The sequence below is a fragment of the Pristis pectinata genome, chromosome 8 (assembly GCF_009764475.1).
Source record: "Pristis pectinata isolate sPriPec2 chromosome 8, sPriPec2.1.pri, whole genome shotgun sequence".
Lineage (NCBI taxonomy): Eukaryota > Metazoa > Chordata > Chondrichthyes > Rhinopristiformes > Pristidae > Pristis > Pristis pectinata.
In genome coordinates, this window is record NC_067412.1 from 32,277,641 (window position 1) to 32,302,093 (window position 24,453).

Sequence of the window (24,453 nt, forward strand, 5' to 3'; positions counted from 1 at the left end):
ACAGTTGCAGAGAAAATGCGGTGTGGGGAGGCAAATAAAGTGCAGGGCCCAAGATGAGGTAGATTGTCTGCCCCTTGTACTTGCTCCATCATTCACTTAGATCATGGGTAATCTTTTACTTCAGCCCCATTTTTCTGCATTAATCCTATCCTTTGATTCCCTTAATATCTAAAGATCCACCAACCTCTATATTGAAAATACATAGGGACTGATGCTCTACAGCCCCCTTGTGTAAAGAATTCCAAAGATTCACCATGTCTGGGTGAAGAAATTTCACTAGAGATTGGGAAATGACATATTCTTTAAATATCTGGGAGAGGTGGCTAGACTCACTTTTTGCAGATTGTTATTGATCAGCACTGGGAGATTTACCCATCACATGCCGCCTATCAATCCATGCCTGTGTGTTCTCCCATCAGCGAGGATCCCTACTTCTGACATGATAGAGGAAAGGTAATTAGTGGAACCACTGAAGAATTTTGGGTTAGGACTCTCCACCAAGGAACTCCAGCAGTGATACCCCAGCCTACCAAATTGCACATCATAGGGATAAGATGCAAATCCGTACAGACACAGGATTGAAGCCAGATCACTACTAGCTGCAGCACAACTTTGATATTGAAGGCAGACACTCTCACATACCCTATGCAAGTAAGTTCTTTGTACATGTTTCTTCCATAAGGAAGGGGCAGGAGATTAAGGGAATCTCATTAGTGGGAAGGGAAGGGAAGGAGGTATGCACAATCAGTGAATTCAAAGAAATGGAGAATGACTGTGTGTTGGAGGGTTGGAGAAAAGAAACATAATTGCTTTAGGCATATTTATGAAAAAATCATGGATGTTAAGTTGAATGAGTTGAAGAAGGATGGGCAGTGAAGGTGAGGCTGGTGGGTAAATGGGACGGTGCAGATGGGAGATGTACAAGGAAGTTTAGGACAAACTGGAGTTTACAGATAATGGAGGAAAGGTGTTCCACAGCAGAGGGGATGAAGGTGAAAATAGGTAGACTTAGTGTTGGATAAGATATGGGTTCAAACCTGGGGAAAGTAGATTGGGAGCAGCTGCTAGAGGGAAAAACAACATCCCATAAGTGGGAGGCATTTAAAGGTGAGATAGTAAGAGCTTAGAGTCAGCATGTCCCTGTAAGGGTAAGAAGCAAAGATCGTAAGGTTAGGGACTTTCCTTAACCAAGGAAATTGAAGGTCTGATTGGAAATAAGAAGGAAGCATATGTCGGTTTAGGCATTTGATATCAAGTGAGGCAAAAAGAGGACATGAAATGACCTTGGCAAGCAGGATTAAGGAAAATCCCAAAGCCTTTTATAAACATATTAGAAGCAAGAGGGTAGCTAGGGAAAGAATAGGTTCCTTCAGGGACCGAAAGAGAAATCTAGGTGTATAGCCAGGGGACATGAGTGGGGTCATAAATGAATAATTCTCATTGGTATTCACTAGCAAGAAGGATGTGGAGGATAGACAGTAAGGGGAGGGGTATGCTGATATTCTGGAATATGTCTGTGTCAGGAAGGAGGAAGTGTTAGAGATATTGGCATACATTAAGGTGGATAAATTCCCAGGGGGAGAAGGGATTTATCCCAGAATGCAATGGAAAGTGAGGGAGAAGATTGCTGGGGCTCAAATAGAGATTTTTACATCTTTGTTAGTCATGGGCAAGGTACCAGAAGACTGTAGGATAGCTAATATTGTTCTCTTATTCCAAAAGGGCAGTAAGGATAAGCCAGGAAACTATGGGCTGGTGAGTCTTACATCAATAGTAGCAACATTATTGGAAAAAGTTCTAAGGGACAGGATTTATGTCCACTTGGAAAGGCAGGGACTGATTAGGAGTAGAGAACATGGTTTTGTGCAGGGAAAGTCCTGTCTCACAAATCTGATTAAGTTTTTTGAGGAGGTAACTAAGAACATTGATGAAGGCAGGGCAGTAGACATGGTTTATATGGACTTTAGTAAGGCTTTTTACAAAGTCCTGTACAGTAGACTGGTCCAGAAGATTAGGGCCCATGGTATCCATGGTGTGTTGGCAACTGGATCCAAAATTGTCTTGCGTGATGGGAGCTAGAGGGTAGTGTTTGAGGAATGCGTTTGTGACTGGATGACTGTAACCAGGGTTACTGCAGGGATCAGTGCTGGGATCTTTGTTGTTCATAAGTAATTTGGATGAGAATGTAGGTGGACTGATTAGTCAGTTGCTGACAATGCAAAGCTTTGTGTAGTAGTAGTAGTAGTGAACAGCAAAGAAGGTTGTCAGAGGATACAGAGGGACAAAGATCAGTTCGAAAGTTGGGTGGACCAGTGTCAGATAGAATTTAATTCAGACAAACGTGAGCTAAAGCATTTTGGGATGTTATATACTGGGCAGAGACCTCAGGAGTGTTGATGTACAGAGGAACCTTGGGGTGCAAGTTCATAGGTCCCTGAAAATGGCAACACAGTGTATAGGATAGCAAGGAAGGCATTCATCATGCTTGCCTTCACAGGCTGAGACATTGAGTATAACACTTGGAATGTTATGTTCATTCTAAACTAAGAGTATTGTATACGGTTCCGGTTGCCACACTGCAGGAAAGATGTAATAGCATTAGGAAGAGTACAAAAGAGATTCACCAGGATGGCGTCTGGATTGGAGGGCTTTACCTGTAAAAAAAGGATTGGATAGGCTGGGTTGAGTTTCACTGGAACGTATGTGAGGGGTGACTTTACAGAGGTTTATAAAATATTGGGGGGCATAGATAGCATAGATAATGAGTCTTTTTCCTCTGGTGGGGGAGTCTACTCTAGAGGGCATAGGTTTAATGAGAGAGGGGAGAAACTTAAAGAAGATCTGAGGGGTAAGTTTTTCACACAGAGGGTGGTGGTTATCTGGAATGAGCTACCAGAGAAAGTGGTAGGGGCAGATCCAAATACAATATTTAAAAGACATTTGGACAGGTACTTGGATAGGTGAGGAGTAGAGGGATATGGGCCTAATGCAGGCAAATGGGATTAGCGGAGATAGGCATCAGGGTCAGCATGGATGAGTTGGGCCGAAAGGCCTGTTTCGTGTTGTACGACTCAATGACTCTATGACATTTAGCAGATTAGGCAACATCTGTGGAAAGTGAAACAGAGTTAATGTTTCAGGTAAAGACTGAAAGCCGAAATGTCAATACAGTTTCTCATCCCACAGATTCTGCCTGACCTGCTGAGTGCTTCAGCAGTTTCTGTTTTTTCTTTATTTCAGATTTCTGGTATCTGCATTTTAAAAATTTTTTTAACCAAGGTTGTGAAAGCCTGGTTCACCCTAAGAGATTTGCCAGGGAGATATCCAGAGACAATGTAGCTGGGCAAAGACAATGGTTTTATTCTTCCCAATGGTGAACTGGTGGTGTTAAATTCATCCAGGATGATTTCAGAGAAACGATTATTCAGAATGGAGTCAGCTGAGATATGACAGAAGTCAGGATAGGTAGAATTGCATGTCATTCGTATAAGTGAAATTTACCCCTGTCCCTGTGGATGAAGTCACCAAGGAATAAAGTACTTCTTTTAATTTATTCATTCTTGGGGATCTGGGCATCTTAGAGAGGCCCAGCATTTATTACCCATTCCTAATCACCCTTGAGAAGAGGTGCTGAGACATCTTGAACCATTGTAGTCCTTCTGATGAAGGTGCTGCACAGTATACAGTATATAAAGCCCTGATCATAAAGTGCATTTAGGTGTTACAAGGAAAGAGAAAATGGAAATAATTCAAAAGGGTAAGTGCAATATCATTCATTAAAAACATTGAAACTGTTTCAAAAACCAAGACGCATCTTGAACAAGTTCGCACCACAAATTTTTTTTTCAGTTAAATAAGCAGGTTGACAGGTTAGCAGCATCTTACATTTACATAGTGTACTTATATAATACACACCAAGGCACTTCATGTGATAGCGATCGGACATAAATTGCATAAAAGCTTTGTCAATCAGTTAGATTTAAGGGAGTATCTTAAAGGAAGAAATAGAATTACAGAGGTGGAAATATTCAGGGGGAGAAATCCAGGGATCAGGATCTTGGAAGCTTTAGCAGCTAATGGTGGAATAATGGATGGGCAGGAGGCCAAAATGACAGAGTGGATTTCTCAGTAGGTTGCAGGGCTAGTGTGGTTACAGAGATAGAGAGGAATGAAGCAAATTGGGGTGTTGATAATTTGGCAACAATACAAGATAAGTAACTGTTATAACCACTCTGAAAGCTTTAGATATTTTACCTATTTCCTTGAGCATATAATTAACAAATTCCTAGAATCTGCTAAAGCTAAGTACTCCAGATGAAAGAACTTTAAAACATAAACAGGAAATACTGGAAACACTCAGCAGATCAGGCAGTTTCTATGAAGAGAAAATCAGGGTTAAAATTTCAGGTGGCTGGCATTTCATCAGAGCAGTTTTTCCGAACTTTCAGCATTTTCTGATGTTACTGCAGAATATTGTTCACTCTCTTGGTCTGATGAGAACCACTGGACAGTCTTTGAAAATGTTATGGAATTCATTGGTGGTGAGGTCACCATGTACTACAAATGCTGAAAATCCAAAAGTAAAAATATGTGAAGGGAGAAACAAAATTAACATTTTAGGTTGATGATGTAATTCCAGAACAGGGAGAAGCTTGGCAATCAGGTTTTAAGATGCCACGGGGCCTAAGACAGCTTTTATACTTGACATTTAGTACATGAATTTCAGAGAATCAGCATTTCCAGTATGTTTATTTCAGATTCCCAGTATTCACATTAATTTCCTCCAGTAATTTCAGTCAATGAATCTGCTTCCCCAAATTAGAGCTCATTGAGTTTGCTTTCCTTACTCATTCCATTACTGATCTCATTCACTTTTACTATCCTGTCTTCTGTTTAAACCTATTTTTTCACAGCCTTTCTTTTTGTTCTCTTCTCCCAGTCTTCTCCTTACTTAAGTCTGCCTCCAGTTTTCCCAGTTCTGATGGAAGGTCAGCACTCCAAAATGTTAAGGCAATTTGTCTCTCCACAGGTACAATCTATCATGCTGAATTTTTCCAACACTTTGTTTGCATTTCACCCATTGGTAAACCTACCTAAAAATATTTTCAAAGGTCAAGTCTATCTCTTCAATAGTTTTGAGTGTAAAGGCTTTCATAATGATTCTCATTTCAGCGTAAATCATGTTTGCTGCATATTTCCAGGGGATAAGCTGAGGTATCTATTATTTTATTTTATGGCTCAGTTACTGCTACCCAGAATCAATTTTAGAGGTGGTTTGACTTCCATTTTGAAATTTAGAGTAGAGTAGTACTATATATTGAACGGGCATTATGGTATATCACTGACGAAAGCAAATGTAGAATAGACATTTAACAGATCCTTGGAGAGACCACACTTGACTAGGCTCTACATGCCTAAAAAATAGATGTTCTTGCTTTGAAGGCAGTGATTCCTTGAATAGGAGTCATGGCGGGGGGGGTGGCGGGGGGAGGGGGGTAATGCATAGAGTGTTGGGGAAGGGATTGGCCTTTGGGAAGAGATTACGTAGACTAGATTCATGTTTTCTGGAGTTTGGAAGGTTAAGAGTTTATCTCTCTGGAACATATTTAATTCTTAACAGGTCTTGACAAGATGACAATTTATTTTAGCTAGAGAGTCTAGAACTAAAGGTCAGATTCAGAATATGGGGCCAACATTTAGGACTGGGATGAGAAGTTAACCAGGGAGTTATGAATCTATGGAATTGTCTCCCCCAGAGGGCTGCTTACTTGTTTAAATATATTCATGAATGCAATTGGTAGATTTTACAATTAATATATTTGGGGACTATGCTGGAAGAAAGGGCTAGTAGAGAATACAAGTCTTATATTTTGTTATATGGTAGAAAAAGATTTAAAGGCTAAACAGTCTACCCCTGCTCCTATACCTTCTATTCTCAAGATCATTTGATTTATAACTATGGAAGAGAAAAAAAAATCACCCATCCATTATTTATTAAACACCTTAACCTATTACACAACATTTTATTGCTCAAGCAAAGTATGCAGCTCATTTCAAAGGCCATACTTCCTGAGTGTATTTTAATTCTCACAGCACATTCAGAGACAATCTTTCTAATATAATCTTATCCTATTGCAAACTGTTCTAAAGGTGAGCAATTGTTTTCCATTTCTGATTATGTCAGTATGGTTGATGGATTTTCATTGTAACACAATCATCAGCACCTTTGTTACAGAAACTGCTCTTTGTTTTTCGGTTTAACCCGCTCTAATAATTTAAAAGAATCTGAATGATCTTTGATAATTAAATTCATGCTTGAACCATAGAACCATAGAATCATACAGCACAAAACAGGCCCTTCGGCCCACCACATTGTGCCGTCCATCAGACCACCCTCACACTACCTAACCCCTTCCTCCCGCATATCCCTCGATCTCACATTCCTCCATATGCCTATCCAACAAGCTCTTGAACCTGTTCAATGTATCTGCCTCCACCACCACCCCAGGCAGTGCATTCCATGCATCAACCACTCTCTGGGTGAAAAACCTCCCTCTGACATCTCCCCTGAACCTCCCACCCATAACCTTAAAGCCAGCATTGGTGCCCTGGGAAGGAGGCGCTGACTGTCTACTCTATCTATTCCTCTCAATATTTTATATACCTCTATCATGTCTCCTCTCATCCTCCTCCTTTCCAGTGAATAAAGCCCTAGCACCTTAAACCTCTCCTCATATTCAATACTCTCCAATCCAGGCAGCATCCTGGTAAATCTCCTCTGCACCCTCTCCAATGCCTCCACATCCTTCCTATAATGAGGCGACCAGAACTGAACACAGTACTCTAAGTGTGGCCTAACTAGAGTTTTGTAAAGCTGCATCATCACCTCGCGGCTCTTAAACTCAATCCCGCGACTTATGAAAGCCAACATCCCATTGGCCTTCTTAACTGCTCTTTCCACCTGTGAGGCAACTTTCAATGAACTGTGAATATGAACCCCCAGATCCCTCTGCTCCTCCACTCTGCCAAGTACCTTGCCATTCACCCAGTACTCTGCCCTGGAGTTTGTCCTTCCAAAGTGTACCGCCTCACAGTTCTCCGGATTGAACTCCATCTGCCACTTGTAAGCCCAGCTCAGCATCCTATCTGAATCCTTGCATTGAGTTCAGCTGAAATCTCAGTAGCTTTGTTGTCATTGCTGGCTGTTTTAGATATGTGAATTTTCCACAATGTTGGGGTTAGCGGATCAGTGGGAGAAGTGGCAAAACCATAATATAAATAGAGATGTCCTGGGGCAATAGATTTACCGCATGGATCTGGAAGATGTCACGATACTTGTACTGAAAGAAATTCAGCACAGAATTAAAGAATTCAAAAATGAGAACTCCAAAATGAATCAAAATCTTGAAATTAAGAAGACTTGACACTATCTTTCATGCTATTTTTCATTTGCATCCAAATTCTGAGAGGCTGCACCAACAACATGAACACCAGCTACTTAGAAGCACTGGTTGGTGATAAGGTTAACACTACAGGATTGATACTGTAGCTATGGCTCCCAGAGCCAAGTGCTGACAATAAAAAAAGATTGACCACAACATTAAGGCAATGTAGCCGATATTCCCTGGAGGAATCTGGATTGCTCTGACAGTGAAATCAGCCACAATAGGTCCCTTTCTCTGTTCCATTTTGAACACTGGTAAGATTCAATGTCTTATTGAATTTACCCTGTAAAACTTTCTCCAGAATTTAATAATGATGCACTTATACATTTTGCCTTGAGATAGTTTACAAAAGCATCCCTTAATACAATAATCCTGCTGGCACAGACTAGATGCAGCAGGTGTTCAGAGACTCAAAACAAAGGAAAAGTCTTGTCCTCTCCAACCCTACCCATGTCCATGGTAGTGTTGAAAAGAGTTACCATTAGCACAGTTCTCATCAAAATAACATCTTGTCATCATACTGACAAAACTCCCCATCATCCCCACCACAGTTCTCCTAAATGGAACAGATTAGGAAGTAATTTAACAGTTAAAATGTGGGCATCTATGAGACAATATGGGAAAACAGAACACCAAACTTGTGTTTCTGCACAATCCTTAATCTGACACCAACCTTACTCTCTCATTGCCATCAAGCCAGGGACACTTCTCACTGTCTCGGTAAGGCAGCCAATGTAATCAAAGACCCCACCCATCCCGGACATTCTCTCTTCTCCGTCCTCCCATCAGGCAGAAGATAAAAAAGCCTGAAAGCACGTACCACTTCTATCCTGCTGTTATAAGACGATTGAATGGTCCCCTTGTACAATAAGATGGACTCTTGACCTCACAATCTACATCATTTTGGCCTTGCACCTTATTGTCTGCCTGCACTGCACTCTCTGTAACTGTGACACTTTATTCTGCATTCCGTAATTGTTTTTCCTTGTACTACCTCAATGCAATGTTGTAATGAAATGATCTGTAAGGATGACATGCAAGACAAGTTTTTCACTGTACCTTGGTAGATGCGACAATAATAAACCAATTTACCAACCCCGTAGAGTACAGAAGAGCATGTCTGAAGCAGCACCTGGTATATTTAAAATGAAGCGGCAATGTGGTGAAGCTACAATACAGGACTGAAATCATGCCAAACAGCAGAAGCAGTGTGCTGTACACAGAGCTAACAGATCCCCTAATCAAAAGATTGCAATCCTGCCACATCAATGGTAATGGACAATTAAACAATAACTGAGAGGAGGCGGATCTGGGAAAATCCCCAGTAGAGCCTAACATATGGGTGCGGGAGACAATATTTAGGGAGAACTTCCAAGATGAAAAACACTTTGAATCTGGAGGAACTCAGCAGGCCAGGCAGCATCTGTGGAGAAAAGCATGTGGTCAACATTTCGGGTCAAGACCCTTCTTCAGAACTGAAGATAGGAAAAGGGGAAGCCCGATATATAGGAGGGAAAAGCAGAGCCCTGATAGGTGAACACAAGAGGGGAGGCGGGGTGGGTACAAGAAAAACAATAACAGAATGCAGAACCTTGTGCCCACCCCACCTCCCCTCTTTTGTCCACCTATCACTGCTCTACTTTTCCCTGCTATATATTGGGCGTCCCCTTTCCCTGTCTTCAGTTCTGAAGAAAGGTCCTGACCCAAAACATTAACTGCCTGCTTTTCTCCATGGATGCTGCCTGGTCTGCTGAGTTCCTCCAGCATCATTGTGTTTTTCATCTAGATCCCAGCATCTGCAGTTCTTTGTTCCTCTAGAATTTCCAAGAAATTGATTCATCTCTGTCTCCTCCTGAGAGGTCCACCATCACAGAAGCTCGTCCTCAATTCATTCTGGGTGTTACGGCTACAAAATCTACCATCTACAAGATGCATTGCAGCGGGTCAGCAGTGGCCTCTTCAACAGCACTTCCCATACATGCATCCTGTGCTATCCAAGGAAAGGGCAGCCAATGCATGGGAATGCCATCACCTCAACTTATCCTGCAAAGTCGTACACATCATTCCTGATTTTTCCTTCAATTATCCAGAGTTAATCTTTGCCAGCTCCAAATCCTGGAACCACTTGGAATATACTTGGATGATATTCTGGTTTTGGGAGCCTTAAGAAACAAGACTTGTGGAACCTGGAAGAAGTGTCAAGCAGACAGGAAAAGACTGCTCTATGTTTAAAAGGGAAGTAAGCATACTTTTTGATGAATTCCATGTTTCACCACATGGAATATAGGATTCAGCGTTCAGCTCAGTGTTATCTTCTCACAGGCAATTAAGAGGGAGCAACAAATGGGGGCCTTGTCAGCAATGCCACCTACATTGCATTGTTATACAATTGAAGGAAGTTTGGACTGTATCGGTATGGTAAACAGGCCTCCTCCCTCCTTTCAGTTTGGCACAGGAATAGACTTGTCCAAGTGATTTTGTTCCACAATAGGTGCTAATATACAAAGGATATGCCTACACCATCAAAAAACTGCCCATACCGGTCCATACATAGAAAATGCATTAGGTTTCATTTCTAAAGGCACAGAAATGAAAAGTTATTTTCTTCTTTGTCTCAGATCCTGGATTAAGTCATGCTTGGATCATTAATCACAGTCCCGATCACATCAAAAATATAAAAGAGGCACTGAGGGTGTGTTGTGAGAAAAGGTTCTTTGAGGTCTTAAAGGGCAAGGACTTGAGACACAGTCTTTGGAGTTTAAAAGTGGTTTATTCACAAAGACAAATGTGAGAACAGAATGAATGGGAACAGATGCACACTCGCACACACACACACACTCGCGCGCGCGCACACACACTCGCACACACACACACACACACACACACACACACACACACACACAATAAACTGGTTACAAGTGATCAAGGAATAAACAATACAATGCCTGAACACCTTGAATCTGGACAAACATTGGCTCTAACACTCACTGGGATCTTTAACTAACTACCCTGAAGTAGTGCATAGCTTTCCTCAACATCCTCGGAGAGAGAGAGGGTGAGAACCAAACATGCGGCACTTTTATACTGCTGGAGGGCTGGGTGGTCCAGCAAGGACAAAGGTGTTTAAACAGGCCAATGGTTAGGTGTGCCCAGGAACAAAGGTGCTTGCAAAGACCAATCCCTAGGTGTGTACCTAATGGGTGGGGTGGGGTGGAGCCAAACCTTGACTGACAGTGGTGTCGCTTCTGACCCAATGAGCAATGCTATCCTCTGACCAGAGGGGTCAATGTTGTCACATACAGCCATGTGCTTTCACAGTACATTCCACCCCTCAGAAGTTACAGCACATGAAGAAAACTATTTCTAAATCTACAATTATGTGGCAGTATATACAGGGCAGACATGCTCTTAATAATCTGACAAGCACAGCACAAAATACAAAAAACTATAACAACTAAAACGAGGGTAGTGGCCCAGTGGATGATAGTTACCCACCATCCCCCCAGAGACCCAAACGGCCACTAGCTTCCCCATGAGCTGTTTTGCTGGAGGAGCTGGTCCCTCGCTTTTTGAATTTTGGCCACCAAGTCCCTAATGCGAGCAGCCAGGTTGGTGGTGTTGCTGGACTTATCAGGAATAAAAGTGCAGTACTCCTTACTAATCACTGCACATGTACCACCATCCACAGTGAGTAGGTCATCCAGGGCCATCTGATTCTGCAGGGCTACCAGCCTGACAGCAGCTAGCTCCACTGCCGTCCTCGTTTCATCAGTCAGCGTCTGGAGCACGCTGGTCATTTGTATGACCTCACTGGACAGTTAGGCTATGCAATACATGGGGAAGACTATCATCCAGAACCTCTCCGCCTCCGTGATGGCCCTCCTGTCCCTGTAGCCGCCGTATGCTGGGTGCTTCCCAAGTTCATCGAGAGCGTGGATATAGGGCACCACAAACACTGGAAAGCAGCAGCCGTACCAGCTCGTGGGGAGCCCGTTCAAAGTCCAGGGAGCCCCCAGCTTAGCGGCACCATCGGCAGTGGTTAGTGAGGTACCTGGATACCAGTTTTGCTCATACTCACTATGGCCAACTGAAAAGGTGGAACCGTGCTCATTCTGAAGTCTACACCAGCATTCCCTTGGCTTACTCAGCAGCTGTGGGATGACTCTGAGGGTCGGGACTCGGGTGGAGGTCAAATTGGAGGGAGGGAAATACCAGTTGCCGAAACACCCACCCCATCACGAATCGCTGGAAGGAATGTGCCGTAGTGATGAGGGGAGTGGTGGGTAACTGCCATCCGGCCCCCCCAAAACCAATATACTGAACCTGATAGGCACAAAATGTCTGTGTAAATAGTTCATTCGAAGATCATCCAAGGGGATCTGTGTTAGTGGTAGAGCTTCACCGGCGTGTGCTGGGGTTCGGACGCAAGCCCAGCAGTCTGATTTATTGGAGGTACTGGCGAATTCATAAACGACTCAGTGCCATTGGGTCTTCTGCCAGAAGGTCCATTCGGCAACTGTCTCACTGGCCGAGACCTGCAATTCAAAAGGGACACCTGCCTGCCGGGGAGCAAGTGGCAGTGCTCGTTGCACAGCTTGCTTTGCTGTTTCAAAAGCAGCCTGTTGTTTGGGTCCCCATACGGATGTGGACTGTCGGCTACAACTTTGGAGGGAGGGGGACCAACAGCTGGTTCCTCTTTGGCTGCCCCAACCATGACTGTAGCCCGCGCGACACTAAAATGCACTCAGGCGAGTTTGCTATCAACACTGTTACTGGTCGAGGGGGTTGTTTCCTAATGGCCACGTGGACTCTGACCTCCTTCACGGGCAAAAGAGAACCCCCAGCCCCTCTATCTGCAACTGTGCCCCCGCCCACACAGCGGGGTTACCCGGGATGATGGTGTGTTGGGCACCTGTGTCGCTGAGTGCCACCCACCTCTGTATGTTCCCCCTTCCCCAATGTACAGTGATGGGTATATGTGGCCTCGGGTCTCCCGGGCAAGAGAGGGTGGTGGAACAAATATGCCGGGACCCCTGGCCTTCATCCGGGGGGGGTGGGGGTCTGCCACCCCGTGGGTAAAGGTTCCTGCTGGTGGAGATGGGCTATTTCCTGTCTCAGCAGGTCCCGGAGCTCAGCCTTGCGGGCAGGAGAGACTGTTTCAAGTGGGGGAGGGACAGAGGCAGTGTTGTCGGGGGCAGCACGCGTGGCCTGGAGGTTGGGGGCGCCCCCTGTGTCAGGCTTGATCCCAGGGTGGTTGTGGGTTTTCCCCTGGCCAGATGCCTCCTCCCCCCACAATGCACTTTCCAGAGCGCATAAATGGTGGAGGTCGGGATCCCATCTATGCTGTCACGGTCCACCCCTGCGCGCAGCAGATCCTGGACTAGCCGTTTGTGCGTAAAATGGGGGGTTGTGTCTCCTGCCCTCGTCTTTGCCCTACGGACCTGGGTGGGCTTCCCCCACTGCAAGAACTCTAGCCCTTCCAGGAGGGTGATGGCGTCCTGCATGGTCTTCCCATTAGCTGGTCCCATGAAGGGCAGGACCACTGGCTTCAAATCAGGGCGTGCAGCGGTGACCAGGTATCCCGTTAGCGAGTTGGTCACCATGGTGTTTTCTAACTACTCACAACCACCGGGCATCTCAGATGCCAGTCACCAGCGCCCGTCACCAGCACCCATTCACTAACAACCCTGGTGCCCTCACTGACCATGCTCCACTGCGGTCACCCATATAAGTTCCATTCAAGGAGGGTAGGGTACTGGACCCTCACTGCGGTCACTACATGATCCCACAGGGTAGTGTCGTTCCCAGCCCCTCCCAGTGGCGCCCACAGGGCATTGTTAATGCTCTGTTGGTCAGACAAGCTCCCTAGGGCCCCCTCATCCCACAGCCGGAGCAGCCATGTAGCCAGGTGCTCGCCCGACCGCTGGCAGTACCAATCCGCTAGCTGGGTGAGTTCCTTGATAGAGAAGTCCTGGGTCTCCGTAGTCTTGGAGGGACCACAGGCACTTCCCCCTGCGGGGGCCTCATCCTGACTCCCTTCTCCTCTGTGGCGGACCTGGGACCGCATGGTGATGGGTCAAGCATGCAGGGGTTCAGATGGGTAGGGGGTACAGGGGAGGGCAGGTGTGATGGTACCCAGGCTCTTCTGGCACCCCCTCCTCATCAGTATCCATCCATATATCCCCAACCCCCAGCCATGTGTCCAGCTTGTCGCCGCGCCGGACCAAGGCTCGAATTTTTAATGGGTCTAGCTGCCATCCAGACCAGCAGGCTGCCTGCACCTGCTGTAGCTGAATCAGCCTGCAGGCGACCTCAGGCCCTCTGGCCTCGAGGTCGTTGGCTCGGGTCTGGGCAGTCTGGACTGCCTGCTGCAACACACAGCAGTGTTGCTGGAGCTCCTTTATCTACATGCCTTTCTGGAGACATGTATTCTGCATCTGGCTAGTACTCCCAGCTTGGCATCTCAGGAGAGATGCAAGCAGCCAGAAGGCACCCCTTTGACTCCCTTTGGCCCTGGGGAACCCCGACTTCTGGAGGAGGGCGACCACATAGTGCCCCACTTTCTCACCACGTGGATCTAACTGCTCGGCCTAGTCCACTGGCTTACTGTGGTCTGCCAGCATGCTGGCCAAGCTCCCAAATCCCTCACTTTCATTAGTCCAACCAGGGATTCTCTTCTCAGTGCCTTCACTAGCCTTCTTCCCCCATTCCAAAACATCCTCCCCATGTCTGTGTCCAGCCAAGACCTTTAAGACCCTGCTCACAGCGCCAAATGTTGTGAGAAAAGGTTCTTTGAGGTCTTAAAGGGCAAGAACTCGAGACACAGTCTTTGGAGTTTAAAAGTGGTTTATTCACAAAGACAAACGCAGGAACAGAATGAATGGGAACGGATGCACACTTGCGCCCAATAAACTGGTTACAAATGATCAAGGAATAAACAATACAATGCCTGAACACCTTGAATCTGGACAAACATTGGCTCTAACACTCCCTGGGATCTTTAACTAACTACCCTAAAGTAGTGCACAGCTTTCTTCAACATCCTCGGAGAGAGAGAGGGTGAGAACCAAACATGCAGCACTTTTATACTGCTGGAGGGCTGGGTGGTCCAGCAAGGACTAAGGTGTTTAAACGGGCCAATGGTTAGGTGTGCCCAGGAACAAAGGTGCTCGCAAAGACCAATGCCTAGGTGTGTACCTAATGGGTGGGGTGGAGCCAAACCTTGATTGACAGTGGTGTCGTTTCCGACCCAATGAGCAATGCTATCCTCCGTCCAGAGGGGTCAGTATTGTCACTGTCACATACAGCCATTGCTTTCACAGTACAAGGTGGCACACCCAAGATTCACTAGAACTATCCCAGGACTGAGAGGATACTGACAAGGAAAGATTGCATGGCTGGGGCTGACTTCTCTCCAAAAAGGTTGGCCAATCTGACAGACCCCTAAAATTATGAAGGAATTTAAAAAGGAAGTTGTAAAGGAATTGTCAGTTGTGAAGTGGGAGGCCATATCTATTTGGTTCTGTTCAGTTCCTATCACATTTCACATGATGCGTTTCCAGGCCACTTGGAAGCAAGTAAAGATGGCAACCTGCCAAAACATTAACTAGCATGGCATCTATTGCTGAAAACGTTCCAACATGATAGATGCCATGGTTAAGCAAAACACAAGCTCTATATTGAACAATGATATCTGTAACTTGAACTGGATTCCACATTTTAATAGATTGCAGGCAAAGTCACCACCAAGCTGGGTGCTACACTTCTTATTTTCCAGTACAAGTCCATGTTAGAATTCACTGCAGCAGACAACCCAGCATCAAGTGATGCCCTTTCAGTATGTTCGAACATCTGCAAACTTTGACTGTTATGTAACAGTATTCACAAATGTCTCTCCTAAATGGTAGTTAGCTGTAAGAGGGAGACAAAAAAAGATTTGAACTTCTATTATAGGGCCAGTTTGCATTTCTTTAGCAAAGCAATCCCAAATTACAAAAATAATAAATATGAGCAGAATGAACCATTCCTATAACAGCACATTTCTTCCATAAAACATTCTATAAAATACACACATTAAAAGATCCTGTTCATTGGAAGTTCTTTGAAATGCTGCAAGTTAGAAATAATGTATGCAAGTCACAAATTCATACAAAATATATTTTTATTACCCATTAGAAGATGGTTACAAAAAGCTTTGGTAGCACTTAAAGTCATACGACAGACATTGTCAATCATAAAAGAGCACTGAAGAGACCTTTTCACATTTAGAAGAGCCTCGTGCCAATCTACTAAAACTTAATTCCATTAAATTCTTAGCGATATTTAAATAGCAATACAAGCTTAATCATTAAAATAAAGTAGATCAAATTGTCCAGAATCCATTTGCATAGGTAATACACCCTCTTACCCCAGTTAAATGAGATTTAAAAGGAAGTTATGACTTTGAGCTGTTTAAAGCAGACAAAAATCAGACTTGGGCTGTTTGTGTACAGCTTCTATATTTTCCTGAAAGAGCCTTGATTTGTCACCCCTTGTTCCTGTAATACAAGTCTATCATGTGCAAAGTAAACTTCAGTCTAGTTGGCAACTAGACTGAAGTTTAATTGAATAATAATTGAGGATTTTATTATTTTGCCTCCATTTGTATTCAACTTTATTACAATTATATACACTTTAGCAGCCAGTCAATATAGAAATGCAAACTTGTTGGAGTGCAATTCCTCCTCAAATTTTAAACAGTAGATCTTAATGGTACACCTTCCACTGAAGTTGCACTTTTATCTCATACCAGTGCAAATGAAGGTTTATTAAGCAGGTTTTGATATTTAAAAAAGAATGCATTTTGAAACAGTGCAAGTGTTTTCAATCTTCTGGATGGCAGCACCAAGTGTGAACTTGTCCTGCAAAACAGTTCCTTTATTCAAGTGAGCAAACAAAAGATAAAGGAAACAATCATACCCAAAGCTATGCAGTGGATCACAGGACAGGCTGCATTTAAAGGATAGAATATTTATTGTTAAAAAAGACCTTTGCTTAGCAAATTGTTATTTGGAATGAAAAAAAAGCTTACTTTACCATCAAAATTACCAGTTAAAGATATTATGTAAAGGAGTAATCCAAGTTCTTGGTGGGACATTTTCAGAAGCAATTTTAATCAAAAACTCATTCTCTCCCTAACAAAAAAACCCAGCATAAATAATTCAAAGAAAGATAAAATTATTAAGAATGAACTGCAAATTATCTTTCCATACATAAATGTCTATTAATAAAATCTGCAGGAGCACATATCTTCTATTAATATATTATAGAGACAGGCAGCAGGCTATTGAGGGAAAAGAAAAAGTCAAATGCTAATAGTTGTGAGCCTCCACCTTCAAGTAACACAAACCATCTCATTATGTAAGTACAAAAAAAGACTCGTCTAGATGCAGCAGCAAAACTTAATTTTTATAGGAGAACAGCCAAATATTGAGGCAAATATTTTACAGGCGTTTGTAGCTCCCAAGGTGCACGCCACAATTTGGACAGCTGTGTTCCACATCCTGAAGGGCATCAACACAAAATGGGATCAGGCAGCAGCCAAACACACACCTGGCAAAGGCAGAAATGTCAAACAATTAGAGCCAACCCAAAAATTAGGTTACATTTGATGAGCAGCTTCTGAAAAAGTTGGCAATATGGAAAATAGAGCATTTTATTTCAGTGTATTTATAGGGAGAAGTAGTATAGTGGTCATCTGAGCAAGAGTGCAAAACAGAATCCTACATTTGATTCCAACTTAAAAGATACACATGGCCATGATATGCAAGATGCACGTATGAGTGCATTTCACCTCAGCACTGGATTTCCAAGTGACGCCTGCCTTATATCCATTACACCTTTTCCACAATCCTATAGTACAGGAATAAAAAGAGCCCAACCCATCCAGTGATTACCTTTCACAAGGAAATAATAATCACATCTACCTGCCTTATTCCCAGATCCTATAATCTCCTTTCCTTTCATCCATCTATCCAATTTTTGGGTGCTCATTGTACTTCAATTACAGAAAGCACAGGAAGAGACAAATGGAAACGACCCAATCCATCAATCAAGAAGATTTCCTTTATGCTGTATGGAGTTTGCATGTTCTCCCTGTGACTGAGGGTTTCCTTCAGATGCCCTGGTTTCCCCAAAGACATGTAGATTGTTTGGTTGGTTGGCCGCTGTAAATTGCCCCTACTGGCTCAGTGTGTGGTAGAATCTGGGGAGTTGATGGGATTACAAGCAGAATAAAATGGGATTGGTGTAAATGGGAGTTTGTTGGTTGGCTTGGATTTGGAGCATTGAAGGGTCCATTTCTGTACAGTAAGACTTTATGATCAGTACAATACCAGGCAAGTGCTGTGTTACCAAATACAACAATAAACATAGACATTCCTAAAACAGTAGTATCCTCCACTGCCTGATCAATAAACCCAGTGAGATGGTTCTGCTATTCAGCAAGATCATGGCCAACCCACCACCTTTAGTCCAACCACTCGATCTCCATATAGTCTTGAATTCCCTCATTGTCAAAGCCTCCGTTCTGACTGTCCGCAATGACTGAACATTCAGAACCAAGATTTGTAACCTGTGTAAAGAAGTTTTTCCTCAACTCAGTTCTAAATGGCTGACCCTCTTATCCCGAGGCCAACTCTGAGATCTAGATGGTCTTAGATTTATCAACTTTCTGAAGATTTGGGGAAGGTGGGGGTGGAAGTGAAATGGCCATGGCTAATTCCTAAAATGTGCCAGGTGCTGACAACTGCTATAATCCTTGTAACTGTGGTGGTCTGTAACAGATATAAGTCAAAAGTGACTCACCTCCCGATTCCCAAACTTTCTCACCAGGTACAAAGCTCAGATTATGAACACAATATTCTCCTCCCGTCTGGGTGAGTAAAGCTCCAGCAAAACAAGCAGTTTGAAACATCCATGATTTGACACTGCATCCAGTATTCTATACATTCACTCCCTGTACCCCAAGTAGTAGTAGTGGAATCAGCCCAATATATCACTGGCACATCCCTCTCCACCATTGAAAATATCTACGAGGCGCTGCCTCAAGGTGGCCACATCCATCAAAGATCCCCACCATTCAGGCCATGCCATTTTCTCGTAGCTGCCATTGGGCAGGAGGTATTGAAGTCTGAAGTCCCACACCACCAGTTTCAAGAATAATTATTTCCCTTCAACCACTTGGTTCTTGAACCAACCTGCACAACCCTAATCACTCCCTCAATAATAGCAACACAATGAACACTTTGCACTACAGTAGACTTCATTTTTTTGTTCAGTTTGTGTTCTTGTATAATTATTTTTCTTGTCAATGTTGTGTCTAATGTTATGTGCCTGTGATGCTGCTGCATGTAAGTTTTTCACTGCAGCCATGCATACGTGTACTTGTGCATCTGACAAACTCGACTTTGAGGTACACCACCCACAAAATACATGTTATGCACCCATATCACTTCAACACCACCTTGCAAACCTGCGACCTCTACCACCAAGGACAAGGGCAGCAGTTGTATGGGAACACCAACATCGGCCAGTGCCCTCCAAGCCACATGGGCACCCAAAATGAAAAAACAATGGGGACAAAGCTAGTGCAGGAAGATGCTGGGGCTGTTGATAAGTTCACGCTTACATCAGGAGTAGCTTATATATAAAAGTGTTGTTCAAGGCATGGCCTCAATGGTCCTCCCAACAGAGGCTAGCAGAGTCCTCTTCATAAAGGGTATGGGCATCCAAGCACTCCTGCCATTCACTGGCTGGCTTCTGCTGTCTCCAGCTCTGCACTAACCTCAAGAGAAAGATAACGGCTGTACAATCCATTGGGTGAAATAGCTACTTTGGTTGAGTAGTGAAGTGAAAGCAAGTTGGAGGCAAGGGTGCAAAGCTTTCAACTGTACCCAAGACTTATTGATATGGTTAGGAATGGTGGCGTGCTAGGAAGCGTGGATTGGTGAGATGAACCATGCAAGGTTATTGAACTTTGAGCACAGCATCCAGGTCCATGTGGCTAAACTCCTGCGAAGTGACCTCAATTGCTCTTTATTTTCACTGCATTCCAAATGTATCTCTGGAGGATTGTGCCCCAGCCCCCTCTCAACCACCAAGGCTCCTGCATTGTCCAAAAACCTTGGAGTCTTTTCTACATCCTGTGGATCTCCCAGGTCTTTCTGCAGGACCACCAGCACATACCTCAGCCAGTATACACCTTCCCTTTAAGGGAGGTGCGCACAGAATTAGCAGGATCTCATCACACCAGAGGTGGCTTGCTGAAGTGAACAATCAATCAATAAATGCCACAAATGTTGAATGGACACACAGAAATCACTGAAATGACCAGGCAGCACAAAAACTGCATGCCATCTGTGTTGAAGTAAACAGGAACTGCCATCCATCCCACACTGGCTCGCTACAATCAAAATCAGCATTCCACAATAATTTAGACTTGGCCAGAGGCAGAGAGTTTCCAGTTCTTCCTTTTACCTTGCAAAGTTTTTGTTTTAAAGTATCATTTCTTGAAAACTTCTCCTGAATGCTGAACATAGATGATCTAACAATTTTCTGCTTGGTCATTGAGTAACCTTGAAGTATCAATTTTCATTTCATTTCAAATTCTAAAGTTTTTTTTTGTTTCCATGCATGTTCCAACCTTAAGCAATGACCCATTTATTTCCTCAAGGAGATAGACTACCTTGTATTTTTAGCATTTGTAGTTGTGTCAGAATAAGTCCTGATGAAGGGTCTCAGTCCAAAAAGTCGATTGTTTACTTCCCTCCATGAATGTAGCCTGACCTGCTGAGTTGCTCCAGCACTTTGTGTATTACATCATTTACATTTCTGCTTGTGTTGATGTACACTGAAAATGCATCATCTTATACAAAATTATATTGCAGCAAGAGGGACTACATCTCTTAAGTTCTTTAAGAAATTACTATGCACAGATAACTGCTGATGCACAAGTAATTTACATTGAATACTAATTGGACTACCTACCCAACTATGAAGAGACCGCCACAGCTAATCCATGTCAGCGCCCCTGGTACATGGCGAATACGTGTCAACACCACCTGCTGACAGGATGGACAGGTCATCTGTATTGGCTGTGAACTGAAGTTCTGAGATGGCTGCACGTACACAGTCTGCACTACTGAAGGAAGCAGAGGAAGATTTTGTCAGAATATCCTGTAGAGGAAGAAAATACTTAGCAAATACAAGAATCAGAAGCAGGACAAGACCATCCGGCCCTTTGAACCTGCTGCATCATTCAGCGGATGTGGCTGACCTTCTACCTTATCTACCTGCACTATTCCTCATCCAGACAGTTATCAGTGAATGAACTAAACAACTAAGCCTCCATTGCCATCCAGGAGAGTAAAAGCCAGAGCTTCACTATCCAATGCACGAAGACATTTCTCATCTCAGTCTTAAATGGATTGCTCCTCATTCTGACACAGTGAGCCCCTGGCTCTTCAGCAACTCAGCCAGGGAAAACTGCCTCCCTGCATCCAGCTGGTCAATCCCTGCAAGGATTTTGTAAGATTGCCTCTCATCATCAGTCACTTGTAAGAAAGAGATCAGAGGAAACAATCTCGTTTCCTCGGAGATCTCATTCTTATAAAACTTCAAGAATACAGGGCTGGTCTATTTAATCTCTCCTTGTACAGCAAACCAGCCATCCCAGGAACCAGTCTGGCAAATCTTTGTTATGCTATTGCTGTTGGAAGCTGATTCATTTTTAAGGTGAGGAGAACAAAATCGTATACAATACTCCAGGTGCAGTCTTAGCAAGGCCTTCTAACAGCAGCAATTCCTTACTCCACAAGTCAAATCCTCTTGCAGTAAAAGCCAATGCAAAGCACAGGATGACATTTTCTATGAGACTCCCCCATTTGAAAAGCCAGCTGGCTATAATATTAAGACCAAGGGAAGGGAGTAATCTGATATGGCTAAGTTATCATTTTCCCTTTCTATTCTCCTTCCACATTCCCAATCTCCACAGTCACAAACCCCTTCCTTGAAGGCATATTTCTACTCTCGTTTGATCATAGTGTGCTGCAACCTTTGACGGGGACCTCAGTCTCTTGTTGGTGCACACTACAAGTACACATCTAAACCCAAACATTCACAAACCCTAAACAAACATTTAGTTCATTCATTGGTTAGTCAGTACCTGAGTAAATTGTGGTGGATCCAGCTGCACTCTTCTCCACCCACAGCCCCCTTACCCAGGAAGAGTCAACTCTCTGCTTCTGGGTGTTGGGCAGTGAGGCATAGCAAGGCTTTAGCAACAGCTTTGGCAGGTGGCAAGGCTGTGCACTGAATCAAGCCTCCTGTCAAAACTTGGAGACATTTTAAATAAAATCTCATATCAAAACAATTCAATTACAGCAAAACTTCAATAATCCTCTAACATAAGCTTTGGAAATCTCAATCGTTTGGCATCTGGCTCAACTGGCTTTGAATTCACTGGGGCCCTGTTCCCTATGCTCCCCTTGAACTTGCCTAGAAATTTTATTATGCTACTGTGTGACATTAAAATTAAAACTGTTAGTGTATTATAGGAGTAATATTCAACAGTGCAGAAAATCTGCCAGTCTGGCACCAAAGTCTTGAGTGTGCCAGATTAGCTGAGTTTTAATGTGATTATTTTTAAATTAAGAATGGTAATACTTTTAATAAATAACTTCTTTCGTCCAAATCTCCAGGTCAAAATTCCCATTCAAATGAATGGAGATTCCAATCCAATGGAAAGTCAGTGATAATTACTCCAGCAACCATTACATAGCTCATCATGGATGTACACCAGGTTTGCTCAAGTATGGGGTGTGCTGACCCAGAAGCTTTAAACTACAGTAGGGCCCCTCAGAACCATCATCCTCAGACAGTTAAAGGTGAGCCATGAAGAGGAGGAGTTCACTTCAGGAGTACTGACACACTCACCTATGGGAGGTTGAGCAGGCTGGACAGGATATGAAGATGCCATAGGATCTCCCATTGGAGGCCCTGCAGGATAAGGAGCACTCGCCGGGTAGCCTGGTGGCTGCATTGAATCAGCGTAGGCAGGGGGTGCACTACCAGGTAACTTTGACTCCATTGACTCGGATCACCTAGAACAAAGAAAAGTTGCTCAAACTTCTGGTCAAGAATCAGATATGAAACCAGTTTAAATTGTAATGAATTTTCTTGCTGGACAACAGAGGAGGATTTTTTTGTAGATGCTGGCCACCCAAATCATATTCTCATACGACAGAGCCATTTGACCAATCAAATCTATGCTGGCTCTCAAGGCAATCTCATCCTCCTACTTCTTTCCCTATAACCCCATTTTACCTCACATGCTCATCAATTAAACACCAATTTGCCCATCATTCACTTACATTTGGGGCAATTTACAGTAGTCAATTAACCCAACAACTGGCATGTCTTTGGAATATGGGAGGAAACCCATGCAGTCACAGGCAGAATATGCAAATCGCACAGACAGCACCAGAGGTCAGGATTGAACCCAGGTCAATGGAGCCATGAGGTATTACATGCTCCTGTGCCACCTACAAATCCCAACTTAGCCTCAGGCTGGATTCTTGGCCAGAACATAGTTGTTTAAAATTGTGCCTGCAATTGAATGGGTGTTGCACAACTGACATCTCCCACGAGAACCTCACAACTGAAATCATTGACCCCTTGCTTCAATACACTAGGCGTTTGGCCCTCCAAAAAGCCCAAACCTGGGATGCCTTTCTTTTCTCTCCCTTCCTAAGAAGCCTTGTTATCCAATTAGCGTTTTGTCTACTAGCTTTTTTTTAAAATTACAATTCATATTGACCACATCCTTTATCAACATGTTGGTTCTATTCACCTCCAGCCATCAACCTTTAACCACTGAATGCATCATGGCCTTTCCCATAACCATTCTAAACATCAAAAGGTCAGTTGCTCCATTACACTGCACCACTGGGTCTCTCTCTACAACCAATGCTTGAAAGCCAAATCAAACAAAGATAAGCTGACACAATGATCCAGAACATTATTGTGGCATTAGTACTCCTGATAACCATAAATGTGTGGGAAGATGTATAGCAGAAAACATTCAAAACCAAACGAGTGAGCACGTTAAATTAGTACGCTCTGCAAACACACAAGAAGAGGAAAGGAAATGGATAGATTTTTTAAGGAAAATTGTGTAGCATTAAAGAAAATCCACAACAACACTTCAGTTTTCAAACAGAAGAGATCCCTAAAATAAAAAAAAGTCCTATAAACACAAACTAATGGAAAAGCTCAGCAGGCAAGGCAGCAGATGTGAAGTTTTAGTAAACTTTTAATACATCCCTTCACATATCCCAGCTCCTGGTATTTTTCAGTTGTTTTTCTTTATATCATTATTTCCATTTAAAAGGGATCATGTTCAAAAAAAAAACAAACGGTATCTGGTTCAACTGGCCGTCAGTAGAACACAAGACATAGGAGCAGAAATAAGCCATTCGGCCCTTCAAGTCTGCTCCGCCATTTGATCATGGCCGATTTATTTATCCCTCTCAACCCTTTCTCCTACCTTCTCCCCGTAACCTTTGACGGCCTTACTAATGAAGAACCTATCAACCTCCACTTTAAATATACCCAATGACTTGGCCTCCACAGCCGTCTGTGGCAATGAATTCCACAGATTCACCACCCCCTGGCTAAAGAAATTCCTCCTCATCTCTGTTCTAAAGGGATGTCCTTTTATTCTGAGGCTGTGTCCTCTGGTCCTAAACTCTCCCACTACTGGAAACATCCTCTCCATGTCCACTCTATCCAGGCCTTTCAATATTCAGTAAGTTTCAATGAGCTCCTCCCTCATCCTTCTAAATTCAAGTGAGTACAGGCCCAGAGCCATCAAACGCTCCTCATACATTAACCCTTTCATTCCTGGGATCATTCCTGTCAACCTCCTCTGGACCCTCTCCAATGCGAGCACATCCTTCCTTAGCTATGG

At 43.6% G+C, this 24,453-nt stretch overlaps 1 protein-coding gene across 4 annotated transcripts in view; it reads right to left on the reverse strand.

Moving 5' to 3' along the window:
- Nucleotides 1-14,273: 14,273 nt before the first annotated feature.
- LOC127573728 (lipopolysaccharide-induced tumor necrosis factor-alpha factor homolog) overlaps nt 14,274-24,453 on the reverse strand; it is a 29,434-nt gene continuing 19,254 nt past the window's right edge. For 3 of the 4 annotated variants that reach the window (XM_052022199.1, XM_052022198.1, XM_052022200.1), the window contains exons 2-4: nt 22,419-22,585; nt 20,472-20,625; nt 14,274-17,036 (exon numbers count right to left, since the gene is read on the reverse strand). In XM_052022199.1, coding sequence (XP_051878159.1) covers nt 16,928-17,036; nt 20,472-20,625; nt 22,419-22,572 — 417 coding nt within the window. In that variant the 5' untranslated portion in view covers nt 22,573-22,585 and the 3' untranslated portion in view covers nt 14,274-16,927. The remainder of the gene's footprint in view (nt 17,037-20,471; nt 20,626-22,418; nt 22,586-24,453) is intronic. The other variant, XM_052022201.1, reaches the window with a different exon arrangement.